Genomic DNA, 24,359 nt, shown 5'->3' on the forward strand with positions numbered 1-24,359 from the left:
GGAACCAACCTACCCTAGCACCTCAGGTCATTGCAGGACTAGATCCATCCTCTCTCACTGAGGCCAGACAAGACAGCCCAGTTAGGGGAGCAGTATCCACATCAATGCCACAGTCGGGGTAAGCCCTGACTCCACCTGCTACATCCAGGGTGGGGATTAGGTCCAGCCCTTGTATGCTCTTTGATTGTTGGTTCAGTTTCTGTGAGTCCCCTAGGATCCCAGTTTGTTTACTCTCTGTTGGCCTTCTTATGGAGTTCCTAACCCCTCCAGGTTCCTCAATCCTTCCTCCAGCTCTCACTGTCTAATGTTTGTCTGTGGGACTCTAATCTGTTTCTGTCAGCTGCTGGGTGGAGCCTCTCAGAGGACAGTTATACTTACACAATTCTTGCCTCTAATTATCCTGCTGTACCTTCACAATGTCTTTTAGATCAGCTTCTTTGTGCTTTGTCCCCAGGCTTTGGAAGCTCTGAGTGAAGCATGGAGTTGTGCATTTGGAACTTAAGTTCCAGCAGATATTAAGTATAGTTTCCTAGATAGTTGAGTTGAAGTAATCATGTGGTATTTGAGGGACTGAGGGATGTTTTGTGAATGAACATGGAGCACGGGCACTTAAGGGACAGTCAGGAAAGTGACTTTTTTCTGAGGAAGTGGAGGATTGAGGGGTGAACAGAGGTAATTTGGCCAAAGAGAAGCAGTCTCACTAAGAGAATTCAGCCTGAGATGAGTGAAAGAAAGTTTGTTCTGATCAAGGACCAGCTCATTGCTAGAGAGTGGGGAAGAATTATCAGGTGACACTACTTGGGTCACCAAAAACTGATGAGCTGTGTTTTTTGTACTATGGTAAGGACTTGGGGACTGTCATAGTGACATATGTAATTTAAAAAACAGCCAGACATGATGGTACATGCCTTTAATCCCAGCAGAGCCCAGTGTGGTCTACATAGTGAGTTGCAGGTCAGCCAGGCTACTTAGTGAGACCTTATCTGGAAAACAAAACAAAAACAAAAATATCCCTAAGTGCTGTATGAAGAGGTCAAAGTATGGAGTCTAGAAGACAGAACTTGAGCTAAAAGAACAAAGTGTGATAAACTCCTAGTCAATTGATTTGTAAGATCTTTGAGAATTAGGACTATAATTCAGGAGTATGACACAGCACCTGCTAGGCGCTGGCTTCAATTCTAGCATTGTGCCCCACCATCAAAAACAAATCAAAGGTGTGTATACTTACCTGCTCCCATTTCAGAATCTATTTTGTAACCACTAAGAAAAATTTTAGCATTTTATGTTAATTTTTTTCTAAAATAGTTTCTTGTAGTGCAGGCTGGCCTCAGACTCTCAATGTAACTTAGGATGACCGTGAACAGTGTACTGTTCATTCTGCCTCCTCTAAGTGCTGGAATCAAAGACCTGTACCACCAACCAGGTTTCTGTGGTACTTGCAATTGAACTCAGGGCTTCATTTATGTTAAAGTCTTACAAGCTAACTTTGGAGCTGGAAAGAGCAGCTCAGCTATTAAAGAGCAGCAGCGACTCCTTAGGAGCTGATCTGGATTTGGGTTCTCAGCACCATGTGGGGCCCATAAACATCTGTAACTCCAGTTCCAGGATTTTCAATGCCTCCTTTGGGTGTCGTAGGCACTAGGTACACGTAATGTGCATACATATCTGCAGACAAACATTTATATGCATAAATTAAAAATAAATAAAACTTTTAAAAATATTTAGCTAACTATCCTGACTGAATTTAATTTTTGGTGTGAATCCTAGTGTAGAAAAACATTGATAGTAGGATTTCTAGATTTTGTTTAAACTGCTTAAACTCATCATTTATACACTAATATTTGTAAACAGGTATGTATTATACATTATTTCATTTTGTCTATATTAAAATTAATTTACTGTATTTTTTTATATTTTAAACTCATCATCTTGTTTGTTCTTAAGGGCTTAACCTTTTTGCTGCAGCCTGGTCTCAGCATCTAGGTCAACTTAGACTCCTTTCTTTCTCTTGCCCTGACAACCAATTCAAAATCCCACCAATTCTGTATTCACTACCTTGTGCCCCCTCCCCAACCTCTTATAATACCATTGTCTCTAGTTCAGGCTTGCCTGGCTCTTGTTTGCTGGATTTCCTGGCACAAAATGCCCCTACTTTCCCCCATTGCAGCAAAGCTGATTTTCCTAATGCAAAGCCATAGTTGTTCTGTTTCCCATTGGCTAGAAAATATAACTTGAATTCCAGTTCAGACTACCCCCCAAAAGGCTTAATATGACAGTTTAATCTGTTTACAGGAGTTTTGAATTTGGGTCTTGATATGTAGATCAGGCTGAAGTTGCTGTGATCCTCCTGCTTCTACATCTGGAATGCTAGAATTATAGGGAAGCACCACCACCTCCAGCTTTTTTACAGTCGTATCTGGAGATTGAAGAGGGCTCACCTGGCACACATTGTCAACCAAGATGGTGGGATGATCAACAACTGCTAAGATAGTTTATTCATTCACATGCCTTGTCAGAGGTTAGAGACTGCTGGAAAGTTTGGGTTTTACTGTCTGTAGTGCAGGGGGGGTTCCATGTGACTTCAACTGACCATGCAGGCTTCTTAGATTTCAGCTCCCAGATCTGAAGATAAAGGCTCCTATACTCTTAAAGCTAAGCTAGACTATGGCACAGGACTCAAAGGTGGTTGACCTTGCTAAACTGTCCCTGTCCGTCCATGTGTATTCGGAATAATAACCTGTCTTTGTCTCTCTGACTGTGTATGTGTGCCCATGTAGAGACCAAAAATGAACTTCTTCCTTAGGAGCTGTCCAGCTTGTTCTCTCACTACCAAGAACTTGGCTACCTTGCCCTCCCAGTATAGTTAGTGAGCCCCACAGATCTACTGGAATTACAAGTCTGGGCCACCATACATAGCTTTTTGTGTCAACACTGGGGATCACTGGGCTCTTGTGCTTACATGGTAAAGACTTTTTTAGCTGACCTGTTTCCACTGTTCTTAGTATATATTCCTCATGAATTATAATGTCTTTGTTATGTAGCAAACCCACACTAAATATTTCCTAAGTTCTTTTTTTTTTAAAGATTATTTATTTATTTATTTATTTATAATCTAAGTATACTGTAGCTGTACTTCAGACACACCAGAAGAGTGCATCAGATCTCATTACAGATGGTTGGGAGCCACCATGTGGTTGCTGGGATTTGAACTCAGGATCTCTGGAAGAATAGTCAGTGCTCTTAACCACTGAGCCATCTCTTCAGCCCCTTTCCTGAGTTCTTAAATGTTTTTAAAAGTAATATCGTGGCCAGTGAGATGACTCCATGAGTAAAGGTGTGTGCTGACCTAAGTTTAATTCCTGGGACTAAGAGAAGGAGAAAACTGACTCCTGCAGGTTATCTTCTGACTTTCATACATGTGTAAATAAGTGTGACACATTTTTTAAATAGTTAGTGAAAATATCAGTTTAGCATAAAAAAATCAGAAAATAATGTGGACATAAAACAGTGACATAAACCTTTAATGTCCTGATTTATTATCAGGATACACAGAATATTCTGATTACCAAGTATGGATATGCAACGAATGAATAATCTGAGCAATTAGTGCTGGATCAAAAGGCATCAAGAACCAGGACAGAGGCCCGGCAGTTCCTGCTTTTGCCCACTTCTCACTGGAGAATAAAAGATTAAATCTTACATTTGAAAGTCTTAGTTGGGAGAGAAACTGTACTAGTATAATACCAGCCTTGGGTGGGGATGGGACTGGGGTGGAAGGAAAGCAGGATCAAGGTCAGCCTGGGCTCTTATTGAGACCTGTGCTAACTAATTAAACTGACAGAATTGTGATGCAACACCACAGGCATATTTATGGACAGTATTCTGGAACTCAGGAACATTCCATTTAGTGGTCTGAAATCTGGCAGTATGACTTTAGGAGTATAAAGAGAAAACCCAGAGAGAAGAGAGTGACTTGCTAGAGACAGCCCCCAAGTACAAGTACTCTGGTGTTGAAACTGCAGTTTTTGAAATCAGAAATTGTTTTTTTGAAACATCTATATAGAAACCACACAAAGCAAATGCATAGCTTAATTATAATAGTGAACTTCAAGCTACCACCTGGGTTGGAAATAGACTTTACCCCAGGAACTATTCATCCAAGGTCCTGCCTGTCTAGTAGTCTATGTAGGTTATAACTGGTGCCCTCCTCCTAAAACCTTAGTCTCTCTTAATCACTTCCAAGAGTATATAGGTCTTGTCACTCAAGACAGTATCCTTGGATAATATTGTTTAATCTTATCCACTTAAAAATGTATATCTTAAACATTTAACTCCTTTTTTTAAAAAATATTTTATTTATTTCATGTATGTGAGTACACTGTCACTGTCTTCAGACACACCAGAAGATCCCATTACAAATGATTGTGAGCCACCAAGTGGTTGCTGGAAATTGAACTTAGGAAGTTAGTGCTTATAACTGCTGAGCCATCTCTCCAGCCCATCTTAGACATTTCTTGGTTTCCCCTTCCATATTCTTTTCCTTAGAATTTATCTATTATTGAACTTGACCCTCTATACCTAAAATTTTCCAGTCTTGATAAATAGTTATTAGCCCTTTTTTTTTTTTTTCTGGATTTGGTTTTTTTTTTCAAGACAGGGTTTCTCTGTATAGCCCTGGCTGTCCTGGAACTCACTCTATAGACCAGGCTGGCCTTGAACTCAGAAATCTGCCTGGCTCTGCCTCCCAGAGTGCTGGGATTGCAGGTGTGTGCCACCACTGCCTGGCTATTTATTAGCCTTAAAATATCATTTCTTCATATGAGTCCTGCCTGCCAGAGGTAGAGGTGGTCCAGACGCCAACAGCTCTGCTGCTCCTTGTTGCATTGTTGCTAGCAGCTCCTAGCCAAGGGCATCTGGGGCACTATGAGTACTCTTGTCAGTTTCCAGGTTCACTCTGCTGAAGAAAAGCCTAAAAGAATTCAGCAGATTATTAAAAGAGCCGTTGAAGATGTCTACAGAATCATGAACAAATATTAAAAAATAAATAAAAATAAAACCCAAAAACCTGAAAATTTGGAGCCCATAGCCAAGCAGTTTAGATGACTGTCTTCTGGAGCTAAGAAGCAACAGCAACAGCAGTTTTAAAAAGTCCTTTGACTTCTTTGGCTACAAACAAGCAAGATACCATAGAGAAGTGATGATAATTAGTGCAGGTGGCTCTTTGTGGTACAGCCATGTTATCAGCATCTTTTGTATTCGTTCTTCCATCCAGAAATGGTGGGAAATTTGAGGAGAATAGGTGTTTTGTTTATTTTTCTCTTCCTCTTTCCTTCTCTCCCAACCATACTCTCTGTTCTTTTACTTTACTGTGAAGGCACTCTATTTACTCTGGACATCGTCATATCATTCTCTGAGTCAGAGCAGATGTCACCTCCAGTGATTTCCTATACAGAGGAAAGTGTGTTTCACAATCAGACAGCTATAGATCTGAATCTCAGAGCACACATACTGTCTCTAAGGTACAAGCTGCCTGTGACTATTTCCTCCTGGGTGAGGACAGAGTGAGGCTGAAGTGCTAACACAGACATTGCAGATAGGAACCTTGAAAAGAAGCCATTGTGCTGTTCCCTCTAACTCTAGCTTTGTTCTTCCATACTCTGCATCCTCTAGTAATAACTCATCTGTGAGCTTGTCCTGTTCCAGTCCAGAGCTCCACCAGTTTTAATGTGTACCATAGTATGCCATGCAGTCTGCTAAATTGCTGCTCTTCCTGACTGTCTCACTCCAAGTCCAGAGGCTGAACCCCGATCCTTGAGGTTATAAAGTGTATAATATGCCTGACAGAATATTCCCTGGGTATACTCAGCTAGAGGATGAACTGCCTGTTTGTGTCCTTGCAGTTATGTTAAAATTACATCTGTCTCTGCAAAACAACAAATAATGAAGTAAATATCAATTTGTGACAACTCAGAAAAAAAAATCTGCCATTATCTTTTAAAATATCCCTTTACATCAGTGGTTCTCAACTTTTCTAATGCTGCAACCCTTTAATGGTTTCCTCACGTTGTTGTGACCCCCAAGCATAAAATTGTTTCTGTTGCTACTTCATAACTGTAATTTTGCTACTTTTGTGAACTGTAATGCAAATATCTGTTTTCCAGTAATCCTAAACAACCCCTGTAAAGGGGTTTGTTCCTCTGAACTCCAAAGGGTATTGGGACCCATGGCTTGAGAACCACGGCTTTACATCATTCTTTTCTACCTCTTGAATTCTCTGGCACTTCTGTGGTAAAATGTTTGTCTTTTATGACTAACCTCCTTAACATTTTTTTTTCTGAATATAATCTATATACAGTGACATGAGCAGATAATTGAAGGTATAGTTGGACCCTTTGCCAGCTCAATGGATCTCTGCGGATGTGTCTTTGGTACATGGAACAGACTACCTCTTCAAGCTCTGGAATGCCCTAAAAGTTGCTTCATGTTCTTTCCTTCCCCAAAGCAGCTTTTGATTTTCTGTTGTTAAAAATTAGTCTCTCCCGGGCAGTGGTTGGCACACGCCTTTAATCCCAGCACTTGGGACGCAGAAGCAGGTGGATTTCTGAGTTCAAGGTTAGCCTGGTCTACAGAGTGAGTTCCAGGACAACCAGGGCTATACAGAGAAACCCTGTCTCAAAAAAAAACAAAAAAAACAAAAAAAAACAAAAAACAAAACAAAAAAACAAATTAGTCTCTCTAGCTAGTCAGACCTGTAATCTCCGTGTTTCAGAAGTGAGGTTGAAGGATTACTATGAGTTCAAGGTCTACACTGGGTTCTGAGTGAGGCCCTGTCTCAAAAAGAAAAAAGAAACAAAAAAACCTACATAACTTTAATCCCAGCATTTAGGAGGCAGAGGGAGGAGAATCTCTTGAGTTGAAGGCCAGCCAGGGTTACACAGTGAGACTCTGCCTCAAAAAAAAATTTTTTTTTAAAGCCAAAAAAGAGGTGTATATTTCTGTATGTAATGGGGGTATAGTTCAGTGATAGAGATACTGCTTGTCTAGCACATGCAAGGCCTTGAATTCCCTAACACTTCAGTTTGTCAATAAATAATTTTAAAATTCAAAGTTTGTTATGACACCGTTAGATTTTATTAAAACACCTAATAAATTTAAATCACTTTGTGAAACAACTGTAGCATGCGAGATGTGGTGGTGCATACCCTTAATCCCAGACTGGTCTATAAAGTTCCAGGATAGCCTGGACTGTCTCAAGCCGCCACCACCATCACCACCACCACTTAAAAAAAAATGAAAGAAAGTACTATAATGCAAAACTTATTTTCACTATTTTTATTTTTTGGTACTGAAGAATGAGCCTAGACTCTTTTTTTTTTTTTTTAAGATTTTATTTATTTCATTTATATGAGTCGACTGAAGCTGTCTTCAGACACATCAGAAGAAGGCATCATATTCCATTACAGATGGTTGTGAGCCACCATGTGGTTGCTGGGAATTGAACTCAGGACCTCAGGAAGAGCAAGCAACCACTGCTCTCAACCACTGAGCCATCTCTCCAGCCCCCAAGCCTAGACTCTTATCCGTACTAAACAAGAGCTCTACCCCACACTCAATGGTCATCCCGCCTCAGCCACCCAGTTCGTAAGGTATTAGGTCTGTACTTCCTTTATGTGTTTTTGTTGGTTGGTTGGTTGGTTGGTTGGTTGGTTGGTTTTTGGTGCTTGAAGACAGGATTTTTTTTTTTTTTTTTTTTGTGTATCCCTGGTTGTCCTAGAACTTGGTATGTAGCCCAAGCTGGCCTTAAGAGATCTGCCTGTCTCTGCCTTCCAAGTGCTAGGACTAAAGATGTGTATACCACTGCCTGGCTTGTGCTGTCATTGTTAATGCTGTCTTCTCTTCCATTTCATACCCTGCAGAACAGATGATCACCATGTTTGGATACTAGCAGTCACATATGTTTGTATCTGAATTTGAAAATGGCAGAGGGAAACAACAAAGAGGAGGTCATTCACTTGAACAACTTTCACTGCCACCAGGGAGAGGGTAAGTTGCTGTCCTTTCTCCCTTTACCCAGTACTTTTTCTTTAGTGTGGTGACAGTCTCTTCTTTGAAATGAATGTGTTTTGTATCATTTATTATATAGAGCGACTCTACTCTTAGACCTAAGACCATTAGGCATACAGTGTCAAACTAGAATTATGTTAAATGATGATACATGTAGCATAAATGAAGTTTAATGACCCAGCCATCATCAGTAGATTCATACTGTAGGGATTCACTTCTGCAAGTGTGTGAGGGAATGGCGATTGCACAGGAACACCTGGGGTGGGTCAAATCGAAAATACCATTGGCAGTGCAAGGCACTTTTGCTCTTAAAATACTTCATTTCTGTTCTTTTTTGCTATAAGATTCTGGTGTAGCCTTATTGAGAATATTAGAACATAGTTGTTTAATAGTCCTTAAAATTTGGACAAGTTCATTCATTTGCAGAGAGCAGGAGAGTTCCTGCATTTCCATAACATTTCCTAAATGTATGTGAAATTTTCTGTCAAATCTGAATGTATGTTTATTTATACTTGGTCTGAAAGAAAAAAATAAAAAAATAAAAAAAAATTGGTCAATAAAGAGAATCCTTAATATATTCCCTTCTTGTGAGTACAGATTTCATGAAGAGGCTGAGTTAGTTTTGTTTTTTCTCTTGATATTTTATAGTCATGAAAATGATTTTTTCCTAGTATAAAATAAGTCATATAGTTGCCTTCAGTATGTTCAAAGTGTAAAACTTTATTAAGTGAGTAAATTTAGGGGAAACAGAACCATGTAAACTGTACAAAGGGTACAAAAGAAAAAAGGAGTTTACAATTTTGTTAATACTGTATTACAATTCGGTAGTGATCATAGTCACAGCTTGTTGTGATTCAGAAAGCTAGCAGTCTTACCTGTAATTTGTACATACACACGCTCATTTCTGACTTTTGTATATGCATATTGAATTAATGTTAGAATTTTTTTAATTGGACCTTAAATATAATTGGACAGAATTTCCTTTCAAAACTACTGGGCCAGATGTGTGGCACATGCTTTAATCCCAGCACTCAAGAGGCAGAGATAGTTAGGTTTAAGGCCACATAGAGAGTTCTAGAGCAGCCAGAGCTATATAGTAAGACCCTGTCTCAAAAAAACTAGATAGATAGATCGATAGATGGAGCCACTTCCTTTTCGAAAATTATTCACTTTGGAAATGTAGTTTTTGTTCAATAAATATAAACACATTATACCCATTGTGAGGATGTTTGTCAGATATGTAGAGTTAGTTGGTTTATGTCAGCTGCATTAGCAGTATTTACTGTGCCAATCTCTTAAGGTTGTTTGTTTGTTTGTTTGTTTGTTTGTTTTTTTAAGAGTTCTGAAAGCCGGACGATGGTGGCGCATGCTTGTAATCCCAGCACTCTGGGAAGCAGAGGCAGGTGGATTTCTGAGTTCAAGGCCAGCCTGGTCTACAGACTTAGTTCTAGGATAGCCAGGGCTATACAGAGAAACCGTGTCTCGAAAAAACCAAAATCCAAAGAACAAAACAAATCAAAAGAGTTCTGAAAAATGAACATGCAACCAGACTATTTCTGCCACCCTAAGAGATTCATTGCCATGCCTTACTCCATTTTGACCTCAGGAGGCCACTAGTTACTTATGTTACTGCTCAGTTTCCTATACATAGAACCATAGGACACTTTTTTTTCCCCAGCATATTGGAATTAAGACATAAATCAGTTACAAAGTTGTTTTAAGTTTTATGTATGTATGTATGTGTGTATGTGTTTGTTTGTTTAGGTGTTTTGTCTGCATGTATGACTGCACAACAGAAGAGAGCATTAAATCCTATTATAGACAGTTATGAGCCTGTGAGTGCTGGGAATTGAACTCAGGACCACTGGAAGAGTTGCCATTGCTCTTAATCACTGAGCCATCTCTCCAACCCAAGTTCTTATTAAAAATACTTGTAGATGTAAAAGATAAGAGTAAACTTCAGGCTGGGCAGTGGTGGCATACATATTTAATTCCAGAGGCTGGCAGATCTCTGAGTTCAAGACCAGTGTGGTCTACAGAGTGAGTTCCAGGACCGTCAAGGATACAGATATACAGAGAAACCATGTCTCACAAAACATAACAAAAGACTTCAGACTCACCTAAAGGAAGTCTGTGCTTTAGAGAAAACATAAGGCATAAAAATGTACATGTGTTGTATATCAAAGCTGGGGAAAGAGGAATACAAGTCAGGGATCAGCAGATGTTAAGGTCCAAATAGCAGGCCATGTGTCCCTGTCTCATCAACTCAGCGATGCAGTGTAAGATTAACCTTCCCCCGCCCCCCACTCCGCATTTCCATTCCTAGAATGTTCCCAACTGGAATGAGCACCTCAAAGCATGTACATAACAGCAGGATCAAAATAGCTCATATTAGCACCAACTCAGAAGTCCATCCAAGGAAGAATGAATTCTGTATGATATGTTCACAGAGCAGATTCACATGCAGCAAAGAGAACTGTCATCACAGCAGTGTGCATGTATCCCTATCATGTGATTTACAAGAAAGTGAGACTCAGGAATCTGAACCAACCAAAACTACTCTGTAGAGTTAGTTAGAAGGTTCTTCCTTTGAGGAGGATAGAGAGCAATAATGGCAAGATGCACAAGAAGGCTGCTACTGGTCTAGAAATGTTTCCTGATGTGGTCACAATTCCATGGTCATTTTGTGACTATTCATGGAACTAAGTCCTTGGTTTGTAGTGTTTGCCTGCTTAGGCTACCTGAGCTCCATATAGTGGGAACTACAGTGTAAGACCTGTCTAAAAGGAAAAACAAATATAAAAACAAAGTTAGGGCTAAGGATCTATCTCAGTGACAGTGTTCTTGTCTAGCACTGAAAGCTCTGCAACCCTGGAAGATGGCTCAGTGAGTAGAATTGCCTGCTGAGCAGGACCTGAGTTTGGTTTCTCCCCTCAGTCTCCCAGAATCCACGTAGTGCAAGTCTATAATCCTTGTGGTTCTACAACATGATGGGTCTGATGACAGGAGAATGTCTAGAAGCCTGCTGTATAGCTAATCTGGTATACACAGCAATGAACAAGAGATCTCAGACAAGGTGGAAGTAGGCACTAATACCATCTGATGTTGTCCTGTGTCATGATACATGTGTCCTAGTGTCACACACAAACTCCTGTGCTAACATGTACTACAAAGATGTATTCATTTGTTAAAAAGGCATGTGTATCTATAATCCTAGAACTAGGGATTCAGAGACAGTGAGGGATCCCAAAATCTCACTGACTAGTCAGTGTGGCTGAATCAGAGAGCTCCAGGTTTAATGAGTGATTGTCTGCAGAAAATAAATGTTAAGAATAATTGAGGATGACACCAGATAGTTCACCCTCGGCCTTCACATACAGTGCTTGTGGAACTCCACAGTCAAATTAAAACAAAAACAAAAAATTCCCACTTTTTCTTTTAAGAAAAAAGATAACAGCTAGGCGGTGATGATGCACACCTTTAAACCCAGTACTTGGGAGGCAGAGGCAGGCACATTTCTGAGTTCAAGGCCAGCCTGGTCTACAGAGTTCCAGGACAGCAGGGCTACCACAGAGAAACTCTGTCGCAAAAAAGCAAAAAAAAACAAAAAAACAAAAAAAAAGGAAGATAACAGACAAGATCCACACGCAGTGGGGAAAGATGAATCCACACATGCCCAGAGTAGCAAGAGCAACAACTACTGTTAGCCCTCTTCACTTTTAGAACTGGATCACTGGATCTTTGGTTTTAACTACCTGTAACTTTAATTTTTCAAACCTTTTTTTTTTTTTTTTTTTTTTTTCCTCGAGACAGGGTTTCTCTATATAGCCCTGGCTGTCCTGGAACTCACTCTGTAGACCAGGCTGGCCTTGAACTCAGAAATCCGCCTGCCTCTGCCTCCCAGAGTTCTGGGATTACAGGTGTCCGAAACTACCGCCCGACTTCAAACCTTATTTTTAGTGATAGTTCTTAAATGCTTTCATCTTTCTTGCAGCCCACCATCCAGCAAAGGTACTGGCAAGAAAGGATGGGGGTGGACCTGTTTAGAAAGGTTCTTTGGAGCAACTCCTGTCTGTGTTGTCTTGAAATTGGCAGTTCAGTTCACAGGTTAGCAGGCAGCGACAGCTTGATCCACTTGCAAACACCTCACTGATACGCCAGCAGTCCCGTTTGGTAGAGTCGGGTTAGCAACAGCAGTGACAGGACCTAGCAAAGACAGCCAGGCCTCAGCTTCAGCTTGAGTCAGCAGGAGGGACCAACAGGTATACTAGGAGAAGTTCTTGGCTGTGCCTCTCTCAGGGAGGTGAAGATCAGCGAAGATGTGAGACCCACAGCGTTACGTAGGTAGCTGTACCAGCAGCCAAGCTCTGTCTGCATCTCTCTCTAGAGTCCTATTTGTACCCTCCACACATCTTGTGTTCTTCACGTGCCTTGCCTCAGCATAGCTTTTGCCTCGGTAAATGCATCCATGAGCTCACAGAAGGGGCAAGAAACTGCAGTACACCACCAGAAGTATTTTGGAGTATTTCTCTCTGTGGCATCCCAACAAATGCAGCTCAGCCACGCAGTGTAAGGTAGATTGATAGCAAATAATCCTTCATCATATGTCCTTTCACAGCACATGCTTACTTTAGCAGAATATCCTCTTTCCTGTGTCTGCTTCAGCAAAATGTTCCTTCACAAATCTGCCTTAGCCCTTCACATCTGTGTCCACTTTAAGTAAATGTTCCTTCAAATGTTTGCCCCAACAAAAACACCATCCAACTGACTTTCCAAAGAACCCCTAAGTTCCCACTACAGTTACATTGAAAAGGAGAGCAGGCTCCTTTTCAGTGGAACTGGAGAGATGGTTCGGTGGTTAAGAGCATTGGCTGCTCTTCTAAGGGTCCTGAGTTCAATTCCCAACAACTATATGGTGGCTCACAATCATAATGGATCTGGTACTTTTTCTGGCCTGTAGGCATACATGCAATCAGAATGCTGTATACATAATAAAATAAGTCTAAAAAAATGCTGCATGGTTTCTTTAAAAAAATGAGAGCAGGTAAGTTAAATTGCCCAGTGTCACAGATGCCAGATGATTGCTCGGTAGATTCTAAGTAATTGTTTGATTCAAATGGAAATGTTTGCTTAAATAGTTTCTGTGTAAAGTAAGCTGATTTTTAAATCTTAAGTTCCTTATTAGTCATGTAAGTGTTATTATATTATATTCTTAATAGTAATATATTACTAATATTGAGTGATGATTTTTTTGATGTAGTTGTTTAAATTAACAAACCAGTCTCATTTCTTCTACAAGGAGTAAACATGGCGGTTCGCTAAAGAAATTGGCAGTTCTATGACAGTGTCATAATAAAATAATTTCATATATAGAAAAAAATTTGCAGTTGGCCTGAGGACATAGCTTATTCAGGAGAATTGGTTTTGTTTTGTGTTTTTTGAGGCAAAGTCTCACTCCCCCAGGTTGGCTTCTGTATCTTTCTATGCCTAGAAGATGGCCTTGAACTCCTGATCTTCCCAGTGCTAGAATCTCAGCATATACCCAGCTAAAAAGATTCTTATGAACTAAATACCTGTATTTCTAGTACTTAAAAGGCTGAGGCTGATGTGGAGGATTGCCAGGTTTGAGTCTAGTCTGGTCTTCATGGTACCAAACCGGCCACTCAGCCATGGCTATAGCATAAGACCCTCTCATAAAAGAAAAACAAACAGACAACTTCAGATTTCTCCCACCTAACATAAGAAAAACAGTTTGGTTTGGTACATCTATCTTGAGCATTTTGCCTGGCATCTCTCAATGTTGGCAAAATCAACATGGAAACAGTTCTTACTGCTTGAGTCTGTGTTCACATGAGGTGGAAAGTTAACTGTTGAGACTTGGCCAACTGAATAAGCTCCAGCCGACCCCACAGTGACCATGTTTTCTACCTCCCTGTAGAATGGATGGCTGTCAGAGAGGGGCCCATCACCATATCTGACTCTTCTGATGAGGAAGGGATTCCAATGCTGGTTACCCCGGCTACTGAGCAACAGGAAGACGACCTGGATGATGATGTTATCCTGACAGAAGTGAGTGTTTTCAAACTGCCCATAATGATAACAGCCTGTTCCCACCTGCCTCTTCTGTCTTATCCCTAAATGTTCTGTTCCCTTTCTCTGTCTGTTAACACGTTACTACTTTCACTTCTTCTTTGCAATTAAACTGTATTATATATAATGTGCCTTAGTATAACATAGAACTTAATTCCTTCATAGTTGTCAAGTGTCTCAACCCCCACTTATGCTATTCTTTTTTTTTTCCTTTTTTTTTTTCTTTTTTTCTTTTTCTTTTTTGATTTTTTAAGACAGGATTTCTCTGAATAGCCCTGGCTGTTCTGGAACTCGCTCTGTAGACCAGGCTGGCCTCGAACTCAGAAATCCACCTGCCTCTGCCTCCCAGAGTGCTGGCAAGCTAAGCTTTAACTCACAGAGATCTGCTTGCCTCTGCCTCCCACATGCTAGGATTACACCCAGATGCATGTTTTTATTACACCTCATTATTATAACTTAATGATTTCAAGCATATTGTGCATGCTTTTAAATCACATAAATGATTCAGGTTAATTGAGAAATTTTCAGCTATCTTGTTTATGTATACAACCAATAATGGTCTTTTGAATTGTACTTTTTTTGACTATCATTAGTAGTTGTGCTGTAAACATTTATATAAAGGTTTGTGTGTGACTATTTCATTTCTATTTGTATATGCCAAGATGTAGAGTTGATGCATCCCTTAGAAACTGTTACATCCTGCCAGCAGCTATACAATTTTACATTCTCACTGGTTTCTAATTTTCTCTATATTCTTGTCTATATGTGTGTGTGTTTGTATGTTACAAGTGTGTGGACCAGTGTGAGGCTCCATTCACTTATGTACACATGTGGAAATCTTAGGAGGTTGCAATCTGTATGTCTCTGCCTCCTCAACATTGGAGTCCCACATGGACTGTCCCGCTCAGCATTACTGTGTGCTGGGTATTAAATCAGTCCTGTGCTTCTGTGTCAAACACTTGAACTAACTGGTAAGCTGTCTTTCTAGCCTCTACTTTGGATATAATCAATTTTCAATACTAAAGCAAATGTGAATGGTATTTATGATGCTGCACTCCTTTAATCCCAGGACCTAGAAAACAGAGGCAGGTATATCTCTGAGTCAAGGCCAGCCAGGAGTATAACATAAGACCCATCCTACGGGTGTTTTTTTTTTTTTTTAATTTTTTGTTTTTGTTTTTGTTTTTTGTTTGTTTTTCGAGACAGGGTTTCTCTGTGCAGCCTTGGCTGTCCTGGAACTCTCTCTGTAGACCAGGCTGGCCTTGAACTCAGATCTGCCTGCCTCTGCCTCCTGAGTGCTAGAATTAAAGGCATGCGCCACCACCACTGCCTTTATTTTTTGGTTTTGGTTTTTGGTTTTTTGGATTTGTTTTTTCCGGGACAGGGTTTCTCTGTGTATCCCTGGCTGTCCTGGAACTCACTCTGTAGACCAGGCTGGCCTTGAACTCAGAAATCCGCCTACCTCTGCCTCCCAGAGTGCTGGGATTACAGGCGTGCGACACCACCTAGGATTTTTCCTTAGGATGCTGCTTCTGGTTTTATTTCTTTCTATCCTTTCACTATAAGTCCAGAGGCAGGCATAGATACAGGAAGGACATTGAATTTTTATTATTAAAATTTCATTTTTTTCTTAGACACATAAACCTCAGACATCCCGGCCCAATCTCATCAAACCAGCTGCCCAATGGCAAGATCTGAACAGATTGGGAGAAGAAAGGCCTAGAAAATCTAGAGCAGACTTTGAAGCAGATATCCACAGCTATTTTTCCTTTTGTAACAACTCATTGTTTGATTCTGGGGCACAGGATGATTCTGAGGATGAATATGGTGCATTTCTGGACCTTGAGAGTGGCAAAAAAGAAGAAGCCAACCCTGGACCAAGCAATAAGCAGACAACAGACAATATTGTCAACCCCAGATTGGAGCAGAAAGTCATTCTATTGGGAGAAAATGGTCTTCTCTTCCCAGAAAGTGAGCCTTTAGAAGTTCAGAACCAATCATCTGAAGACTCAGAGACAGATCTCTTATCAAATCCTGGAGAGCCAGCTGCCTCAGTAGATGACCAGCTAATTGGAGAAGAGTACTGGATTGACCATCCTTACTTCCAGGCTCTGAATCCACAGCCTCAGGAAAGAACAAACCAGGTTGTGCCCCAAGAGCGACATTCTGAATCAGAAATGGGCCCAATGTTTTTCCGACATGATTTCCCAGAGCCAGCTTTTCCACGGCCAGAACCCCAGCAGGAGGGGATTCCAGGCCCTGCTTCCCCACAACCAGCCCATCCTTTGGGAGAGCTTGAAGACCAGCAGTTAGCAATTGATGAAGACCCTGGGCCAGCCTTCCCCATGCCAGGACCTCAGGAGGCCAATTTGGCAAACATGTGGGAACAAGAAGCTGCTGAAGTAGATCAAGACCTCATTCCACTATTAGTGAAAGAAACAGTAAGTTTATTTCTTTTTACTAAATACCATACTACTGATACTATACCTTTGTTTTCTGTCATTGCAGTAAACAGATGCTGTGTGTAAACTCTATTTTCCTAAGAAGTATATATCTAGGGTAAAAGAAAGGAATTCAGATAGTTATACAACCTGCAGCCCACACTCCCTCCAGGAAGGGCTCTTGGTGCTAATGGTACCACATGGTGCCTGATGCTGGCATTCTAGTAAACTCCTGTTTATCAAAGGCCCTATGTTCCTGTTTATTGGATTCCTAGCTCTGGGCCATCTAATACAGCAGCCAGTAGCTCCTGTGGGTATTATAAATCTCTGACAACTGAATGAAGTAACATTCTGTCTCCTGTCCATCAGTCATCTTAATAGCTATGATTCTGTAGGATACCTGCAGCAGAGAACAGAGCAGGCCTTTGTTTTTGAGGTCACCCAGTCGCTTGCCTTCCCTGAGTCTCTTAATTCTAATTTGCCAGGTCTTTTTATTTGACTCTCTGAGGTGTGAACATGAAGGCAGGCATGGGGATTGTACCTTTCTCATCTCTGGCCTGTATACTCAGTATTTGTTGGAATGATGGAGCGTGCAGGTTATTTAATGATATGATAGATGACCTCTAAAGGTCTTTGTAGGCCTCATCCGTGCCCTCTGACCTGGGAACTAGGAACTAATAGATAATTCTTTTTATGTTATGTACCTTGGTGTTTTCCCTGCATGTATGTCTGTGTGAAGGTGTCAGATCCCCTGGAACTAGAGTTATAGTTATCAGCTGCCATGTGGGTGCTGAGAATTGAACCTGGATCCCCTGGAAGAGCAGCCAGTGCTCTTAACTTAAACCTCCTCTCCAGCCAGCCCCTCTATCTATTTTTTAATGGTTGTTGTTTTTGTTATTGCTGCTGTTTTTTTAAGACAACTTTCTCTCTGTGCAGTCCAGGCTGTCCTAGAACACACTCTATAGACCAGGCTAGCCTCAGATTCAGAGATCCATTTATTTGCCTTTGTCTCTCTAGTGCTGAGATTAAAGTTCTTGGAGCTGACTTTTAAGCCAGGCACAGAAACTGCTTTACAGCCATTCTCAGGTCTTTAGGCATTTACCTATTTTTAATGGTGGTTGTTGTTGCTGCTGTTTTTTTTGGGGGGGGGGGGGAGTAGTTTTTTTGTTTTTTGTTTTTTGAGACAGGTTTTCTCTGTGTAGCCCTGGCTGTCCTGGAACTCTGCCTCCCTAGTGCTGGGATTAAAGGCGTGCGCTGCCACCACCCCTGGCTGCTGCTGGTTTTATTTTTTTTGTTTAAAGATTTATTTATATGAATACATTGTAGCTGTCTTCAGACATACCAGAAGATGTGTTATAGATGGTTGTGAGCCATCATGTGGTTGCTGGGAATTGAACTCAGAACCTTTGGAAGAGTAGTCAGTACTCTTAACCGCTGAGCCATCTCTCCAGCCCCTGCTGCTGTTTTTTTAAGACAACTTTTTCTCTGTGCAATCTAGGATCTCCTAGATCATTTGATTATAAATTTCTGCCATTTAATTATAAATTGCCTTCTAAAACTATTCTAAGGAACAAAATATAAATAATACTTACTTTTTTCTAGGAAGCAAGATTTCCAGACGTAGCAAATGGATATGTTGAAGAGATAATTCATTTGAAAAATTACTATGATTTGAATGTGTAAGTATCCTACCATGACACCCCCCTCGTCTGTGTGTGTGTGTGTCTGTCTGTCTTTCTATCTCTTTCTTTGTTTTTATTAGGATTTCATTGCCATAAAAAGACACCATGACCACAGCAACTCTTATAAAGGTAAACATTTAATTAGGGCTGGCATACAGTTTCAGAGATGTAGTCCATCATCATCATGGCAGGAGGCAGACATGGTACTGGAGGAGCTGAGAATTCTACATCTTGATCCTCAGTCAGCAAGGAGAGACTATTACTAGGCATAGTTTGAGCTTAGGAGACCTCAAAGCCCACCCACACAGTGACAGGCTTCCTTCAACGAGGCCACATCTCCAATAGAGGTACTCCCTGTAGGCCAAGAGTTCAAACACATGACTCCATAGGGGCCGTCCCTATCCAGACCACATTTTGGCCATTTTGGAACATACAGTTGAATGACATTAACACATTTCTCATTGCTGTATAGCTCTCTCAACTAGATTTCCAGAAATCCTATCAATGCCTCAAACTGAGACTCTATCCGTTGAGTACCTAACTTCCTCATCCTCTGTCCCAGCCTCAAAGCTTACCGTTCTTTTAGTCTCAGGGAATTTGGTTACTATGAAATCATACAACATTTGTTCTTTTATGACTGAACACACTAGGAAAAAGAAAGGCCCTGAAGTAGACTTTGAAAAGATATGTGCAGCTAGTTTTCATGCCTCTTTAATGATCTTGGTTTTTGATTGGTTTTTTGAGGCAAGGGCTTTCTGTGTAGCCCTGGCTAACCTGGAACTCAGCTGCCTCTGCCTCCTGAGTACTGGGATTAATAATGTATGCCACTATATCCAGCTCCTCATTGTCCCCAACATGATTCCCCTTGTATGTAGGTCCTCTTACTGGCACCTGGTGAGAAGAGGATCCTAGAAAGGGACTCCTTGTCTCTCTTTTTCTCTGGCCACATCTGTCATACTGTTGGGGGACATACTACTGACATTGGACAAGAAAGGAAATGGGATAGGAAGGGATTCTACATATCCACCATAGCAAGGAAAGGAGAAAAACACAGAGGAAATCCTAATTCCTTCTGAGCTGACACTTTTCTTCTACCGAGCCCCACCCAGGCCAACCTCACCACTGACCGCTATGCCATCTTCTGTCCAGCCTTCTGATATGGCTTGGTAACTGGGTGAAGAGCCTGGATAGTTGACTTTGCTTGAGTCTTCACACTGATACATTGGCATGGGTTAGCTTGTGCTATCTCATCTTAGCTTTAAAGTATTTCAACAGTGAATAGAGAAAGCCTCATGGGTTTGTTACAGAGAGAATCTGTCCTAGGAAACATGGCCTGCTGATCAGCCTTGGAGTTGTATAATAAGCTGAGGCTGACTCAGTGGTCAGGAGCTTGCTTTACCAGGGCACACAAAGGACATTGGTGTTTTGGAGTTCTTTCATTTGCTCAACAACGAAACCTCACAGCAAATGTGTTTGATTGTGAGTGTGATACTTACTCATAGTTTTCTTGAAGAATGGTTACTTTCCTTCTATACTCTTACTCCATGCCGTTTAGGTGATGCTCCTTTCAGTGTCTTCCCCTTGGAGGTAAAGTTCAGAGGAGTTTGCATTTGTCAGTGTGCTCCAGGTTTTGTTTAGGCTAAAGTCTTACTGTGAAACCTCAGCCGGTTTAGGGCATAAGCCTCCTGAGTGCTGGGGTTATGTTTGTGTACCACCACATCTAGCCAGGTGAAACCAGAGCGCTAATGTTGTCTTTATTATTTGCTAGTTTTTCATGGATAGGACATCTTAACTCTTGTTTTTCCCCTAAGTTGAAAAACAGTGTCAAGTTTTAGATTCTCCTGCTTCTACCCCCTGAATATAGGGATTACAGGAATATGCCACCACTGGTCATCTTAATTCCTTGATAATTTAGTTGTCCTGTGTCTCTAGAGACATTTTTCCCCTAAGTGTTTTATGATTCAGTGCACAAGTATGGAAGTTGCAAAGTACTGTATAACAGTGTATGGGTTTGTTTTTGTTTTTGTTTTGTAGACTTTGTAATTTTCTTCTGGAAAACCCAGATTATCCAAAGAGAGAAGATCGAATTATTATCCACCCCAGCAGCAGCCTGCTTGCCAGCCAGGATGATGTGAAGGCAAGTATTCCTTGTGGCTTTGCCACTTGGACCTGATCTGCTCTGTTGCTGCCTTCCTTGTCATCCTGACAGCAACAAAGTGCTGCTAGCACAGGGCTCTGAAGGCAGGCAGGGAGGGAAAATAGCATTTCATAACATTCACAGACTCCCCTAAGGCTCCTTTTTTAAATCTTCCCATTCCCATAAAGAATTAAGCAAATTCTTGTGCCTTTAATCCTACACAACCAGTTAAGGGACAAGAATTAACCAAGATTATTGTGTTGTTCTAATAGTTTCTTTTTCTTTATATTTTATAATTGTGAATTTATATAAAAATTGAATACTTCATGAATTGTTGGTATACCTATTACTAGTACTATTAAAGTTTTCTTGCAGCTATTGTATTGTACTTCTGTCTCTTAAATTGCCATTTATTAGAATACTTTCATCCTAAATTGGAAAAGCATTACTGCACTTCCGGCAAATACTTCAGCATGCAAATAGCCATTCTTTTTTTAAAAGATTTATTTATTATATTATGTACACAGTGTTTTGCCTACATATACGCCTATATGCCAGAAGAGGGCACCAGATCTCATGATAGATGGTTGAAAAACCACCATGTGGTTGCTGGGAACTCAACTCTGAACCTTCTCTCCAGCCCCCACCACTGCCTCAGCTTTCTAGTGCCAGAATTAACAGATATTTACCCTTTCTTCATTTTTGTTTCAGTCTGGTTACCCCACAGAGTAATTATGAGCCCAAACAAGAGTCTTTCTTTTAATATACTTTTTTAAAGATTTGGTTGGTTGATTGGTTGGTTTGGTTTTCTTTTTCAAGACAGGGATTCTTTATGTAGCCCTGGCTGTCTTAGAACTAGGTCTGGAGACCAGGCTGGGCTGGAACTCAGAGGCCTACTTGCCTCTGTCTCCTGAGTACTGGGATTAATGATGTGCATCATCACTGCCCAGCTTATTTGTTATTTTTTGTGGGGTGGGGACTGGGTGTGTACACCATGGTGTGCATGCAGGTGCATGGGGACTAGAAGATAGCCTTGGAGTCCCTGAACCTGGGGCTACAGGTAGCTATGAGTTGCCTGAGGTGTGTCGTAGGAATCACACACAGCTTCTCTGGAAGAACAGCAAGTGTTCTTAACGGATGAGGCCTCCTAGCCAGCCTCCAGCCTTCTCCTCTTGGGTGCGTGTGCATCCCCTAACTTTATGCTTTTTGTCTCATTTCAGTTGCCTAAAGTAGACTTTTTTGACTATTCCAAATTGACTCCACTTGACCAGCGCTGCTTCATCCAAGCTGCCGACCTCTTGATGGCTGATTTCAAGATGCTCAGCAGCCAGGACATCAAGTGGGCCCTGCATGAGCTCAAGGGACACTATGCCATCACCCGGAAGGTGCCCGTGGGCTTTCTTTGGGGGTCATTCCTTGATTTTCTTGAAGAGACAGGAGAGGTATAGATTACAGGGATTGGGGTGGATTGTGATGGCAAAAAGCTTCATTGTTTGTCAGGGGAAGAAGCTGCTGAGTAGGAATCACTGAGTGAGAAGAAATGCTACTTAGAAGCAGGAAATCTCAAGTTTCTATAAGGCCCTATGGGATGGTGTTTGTTCTGTGAAAAGCAGGGTGCCTAGAGTGGGACCTGTGTCTACCTGTTTCATAGTTTGTTTGATTATACCAACCTCCAGGATAAGGGTCTTTGGTTGGTAAGTCTTTTATCTATAGTTTCTAAGTGTCTCTTGCTTTAGTTTTTCTTGAAGTTTGTTGAAGAAAAAGAGCTATGTATCCTATAGGTTTCAAGAGCCTGGGTTTTGTCCTCCATACCTCTAGGTGTTATTAGCTGGTTCCTCTGTCCCCTGCATTTTCTCTAAAATTATAGATCTTGTGTCTGATAAAACTTAGGGGTGATTACTCTCCCCCTCCCCCGAATTTAAATATACTGAGATTTAAACAAATGTCTGGTATACACTGAGCTTCAGTTTCTTGCAGTATAGAAAGGATCTCTGGTACATCCATTAGAAAAACTAGATGATAGTGTAAAGCTGTGATCTGGTACCTGGCTCCTGTAGTTTCAGTAAGTTAGTTAGTTCTTGCCCTAACATACTTGATGTCTATAATTCTAGTTCCAGAAGATCTGCCACCCTCTTCTGGTTTCTGAGGGCATTGCATGTACACAGTGCACAGATATGCATGTAGGCAGAGCCCCTATACACATAACATAAAAATAAGCCTTTTAGAAAAGCCAACTATTGCTTAAATGCCTGCATGCAGTTTTAACATGGCAAGTTGGGGTTGCTTCTGCTCTCTTGAGGTAGCTCAGTTCTTTGATCTGCTTTGTAGCATTTGCCTTCATGGTTTGAGCTCAGGCTTATGTTTAATCAATCATTTTGAAACCTGTTTTCAGTTCTCATTGTGATAAGAGGCCCCCCCACTCCCTACCCCACCCATCCCCACTCCACCCCTACCCTCACCCCCACACCCATACCTCCTTTGTTGACACTGTGTAGCCAGGGACTTGTCTCGTCTTGACACTCCTCTACTTCTACCTCCCAAATGATGGGATTAAAGGAATGCACCACCTCACCCTGCTGCTTGCTTTTGGTGAAGGAAGTCTCACTGTGTAGCTCTGGCTTACCTGAAATTGGCTTGTAAGACCAGGCTAGCATCAAACAGATTCTCCTGCTACTGCCTCTGAAGTTCTGGGATTAAACCTGGCTCACACATCCTTTCTTATGCATGTATTTTTTGGAAAAATCTCTGCTTTCATGATTTACTTTGGGAATATAATTGCTATTAAGACAGATAATGTACTCTGCTATGTTTTCTTTCCCGAGTTTTCAGGGGATTTTGTAGTTAAAATTAACCACTGGCAGTGGCAGTGGCAGCAGGCTAGATGCCTTCTCCAGCAAGTTCAGAGACAAGAAGGCAAAACCCAGCAGCTCTCTCCTTGGGCTATTGCTGGAAGGTACTACCTACTATTAATTTCAGTTAATTTCCTCTCAGAAATTTCTCCCAGGAAATACCCTTATATATCTGTCCAGAGGCTTGTTGTTTCTAGATTCAACCAAGATTGACCATGACACCTCTCTTGGTTTGCATACTCAGGCCTATGAACTTCACGAGCTTGAATTTTGATTTTCTTTTCAGCCTTTTTTTGTTTGTTTGTTTTGTTTTGTTTTGTTTTGTTATTCTGCTATAAAGTGACTGTCTCTTAATTTCATTCATTGCCTGCCCTAGCTCATGCACCAGGAATATCAAAGGAATATTTAAAGCCTCTAATGGAGTAGGCAGTCGTTTAATCTATTCTCTAAGTTGGTCTCTCTCCAGGTCTCCATTCCCAAGGCTTTATAGATTTCTTCTTCTGTCATGCAGCTTTAATAGTCATCTTGGTTTCTTCAGGAGTGGCTTGTCACCTACCTATCCTCTCTACAATGTTGGAGACTCTTCCTGTCCTATGGACTTCAAGGCATTGTCATGCCCATTGTACCATTCTCTCTCTCTCTCTCTCTCTCTCTCTCTCTCTCTCTCTCTCTCTCTCTCTCTGTCTGTCTGTCTGTCTCTCTCTCCTGCCTAAGTAGTCCTCGGCCCCAAGTGCTGGAAATACAGGTGCATACCACCAAACCTCCTTGGTATCTCTTTTTTTTTTTTTTTTTTTTTAAGATCTTCTGGATATCCCTTAAGGTAACTTTGGCCCTTGTTTTAGATGTCTTCAGAACCTTACCAGACTGACTGTATGTTTGACTTAGAACTATCACATGAGTGGATGTTTAATGTATAAATATAAATAAATTCAGGACAAAGATTAAACAGCTAAAAGACTATTATTTTTGAGCTCCTACCATTCCTAGGCAGGTCATTTTGATTCCTTACTTACTAGTGTGCACCAACCAGGCTGATCCTTAAGATCTGGGCATCGGTAGAACAGGGAGCGAAGGGTAAGAGTGGAGCTCAGTGGGA

The 24,359-nt window shown here is 41.1% G+C and overlaps 1 protein-coding gene across 5 annotated transcripts in view; it reads left to right on the forward strand.

Annotated features, from left to right (window-relative positions):
• Nucleotides 1-24,359, forward strand: part of Rnf216 (ring finger protein 216) — a 108,596-nt gene that overhangs the window by 2,761 nt on the left and 81,476 nt on the right. The window contains exons 2-8 of one of the 5 annotated variants that reach the window (XM_052168921.1): nucleotides 7,385-7,653; nucleotides 7,917-8,043; nucleotides 14,003-14,133; nucleotides 15,789-16,595; nucleotides 18,198-18,274; nucleotides 20,312-20,414; nucleotides 21,635-21,799. In XM_052168921.1, the coding sequence (XP_052024881.1) occupies nucleotides 7,977-8,043; nucleotides 14,003-14,133; nucleotides 15,789-16,595; nucleotides 18,198-18,274; nucleotides 20,312-20,414; nucleotides 21,635-21,799 (1,350 nt within the window). In that variant the 5' untranslated portion in view covers nucleotides 7,385-7,653; nucleotides 7,917-7,976. The remainder of the gene's footprint in view (nucleotides 1-7,384; nucleotides 7,654-7,916; nucleotides 8,044-14,002; nucleotides 14,134-15,788; nucleotides 16,596-18,197; nucleotides 18,275-20,311; nucleotides 20,415-21,634; nucleotides 21,800-24,359) is intronic. The other 4 variants (XM_052168922.1, XM_052168920.1, XM_052168923.1 and 1 more) reach the window with 4 other exon arrangements.

This window comes from Apodemus sylvaticus, chromosome 22, assembly GCF_947179515.1.
Source record: "Apodemus sylvaticus chromosome 22, mApoSyl1.1, whole genome shotgun sequence".
NCBI classification, from domain to species: domain Eukaryota; kingdom Metazoa; phylum Chordata; class Mammalia; order Rodentia; family Muridae; genus Apodemus; species Apodemus sylvaticus.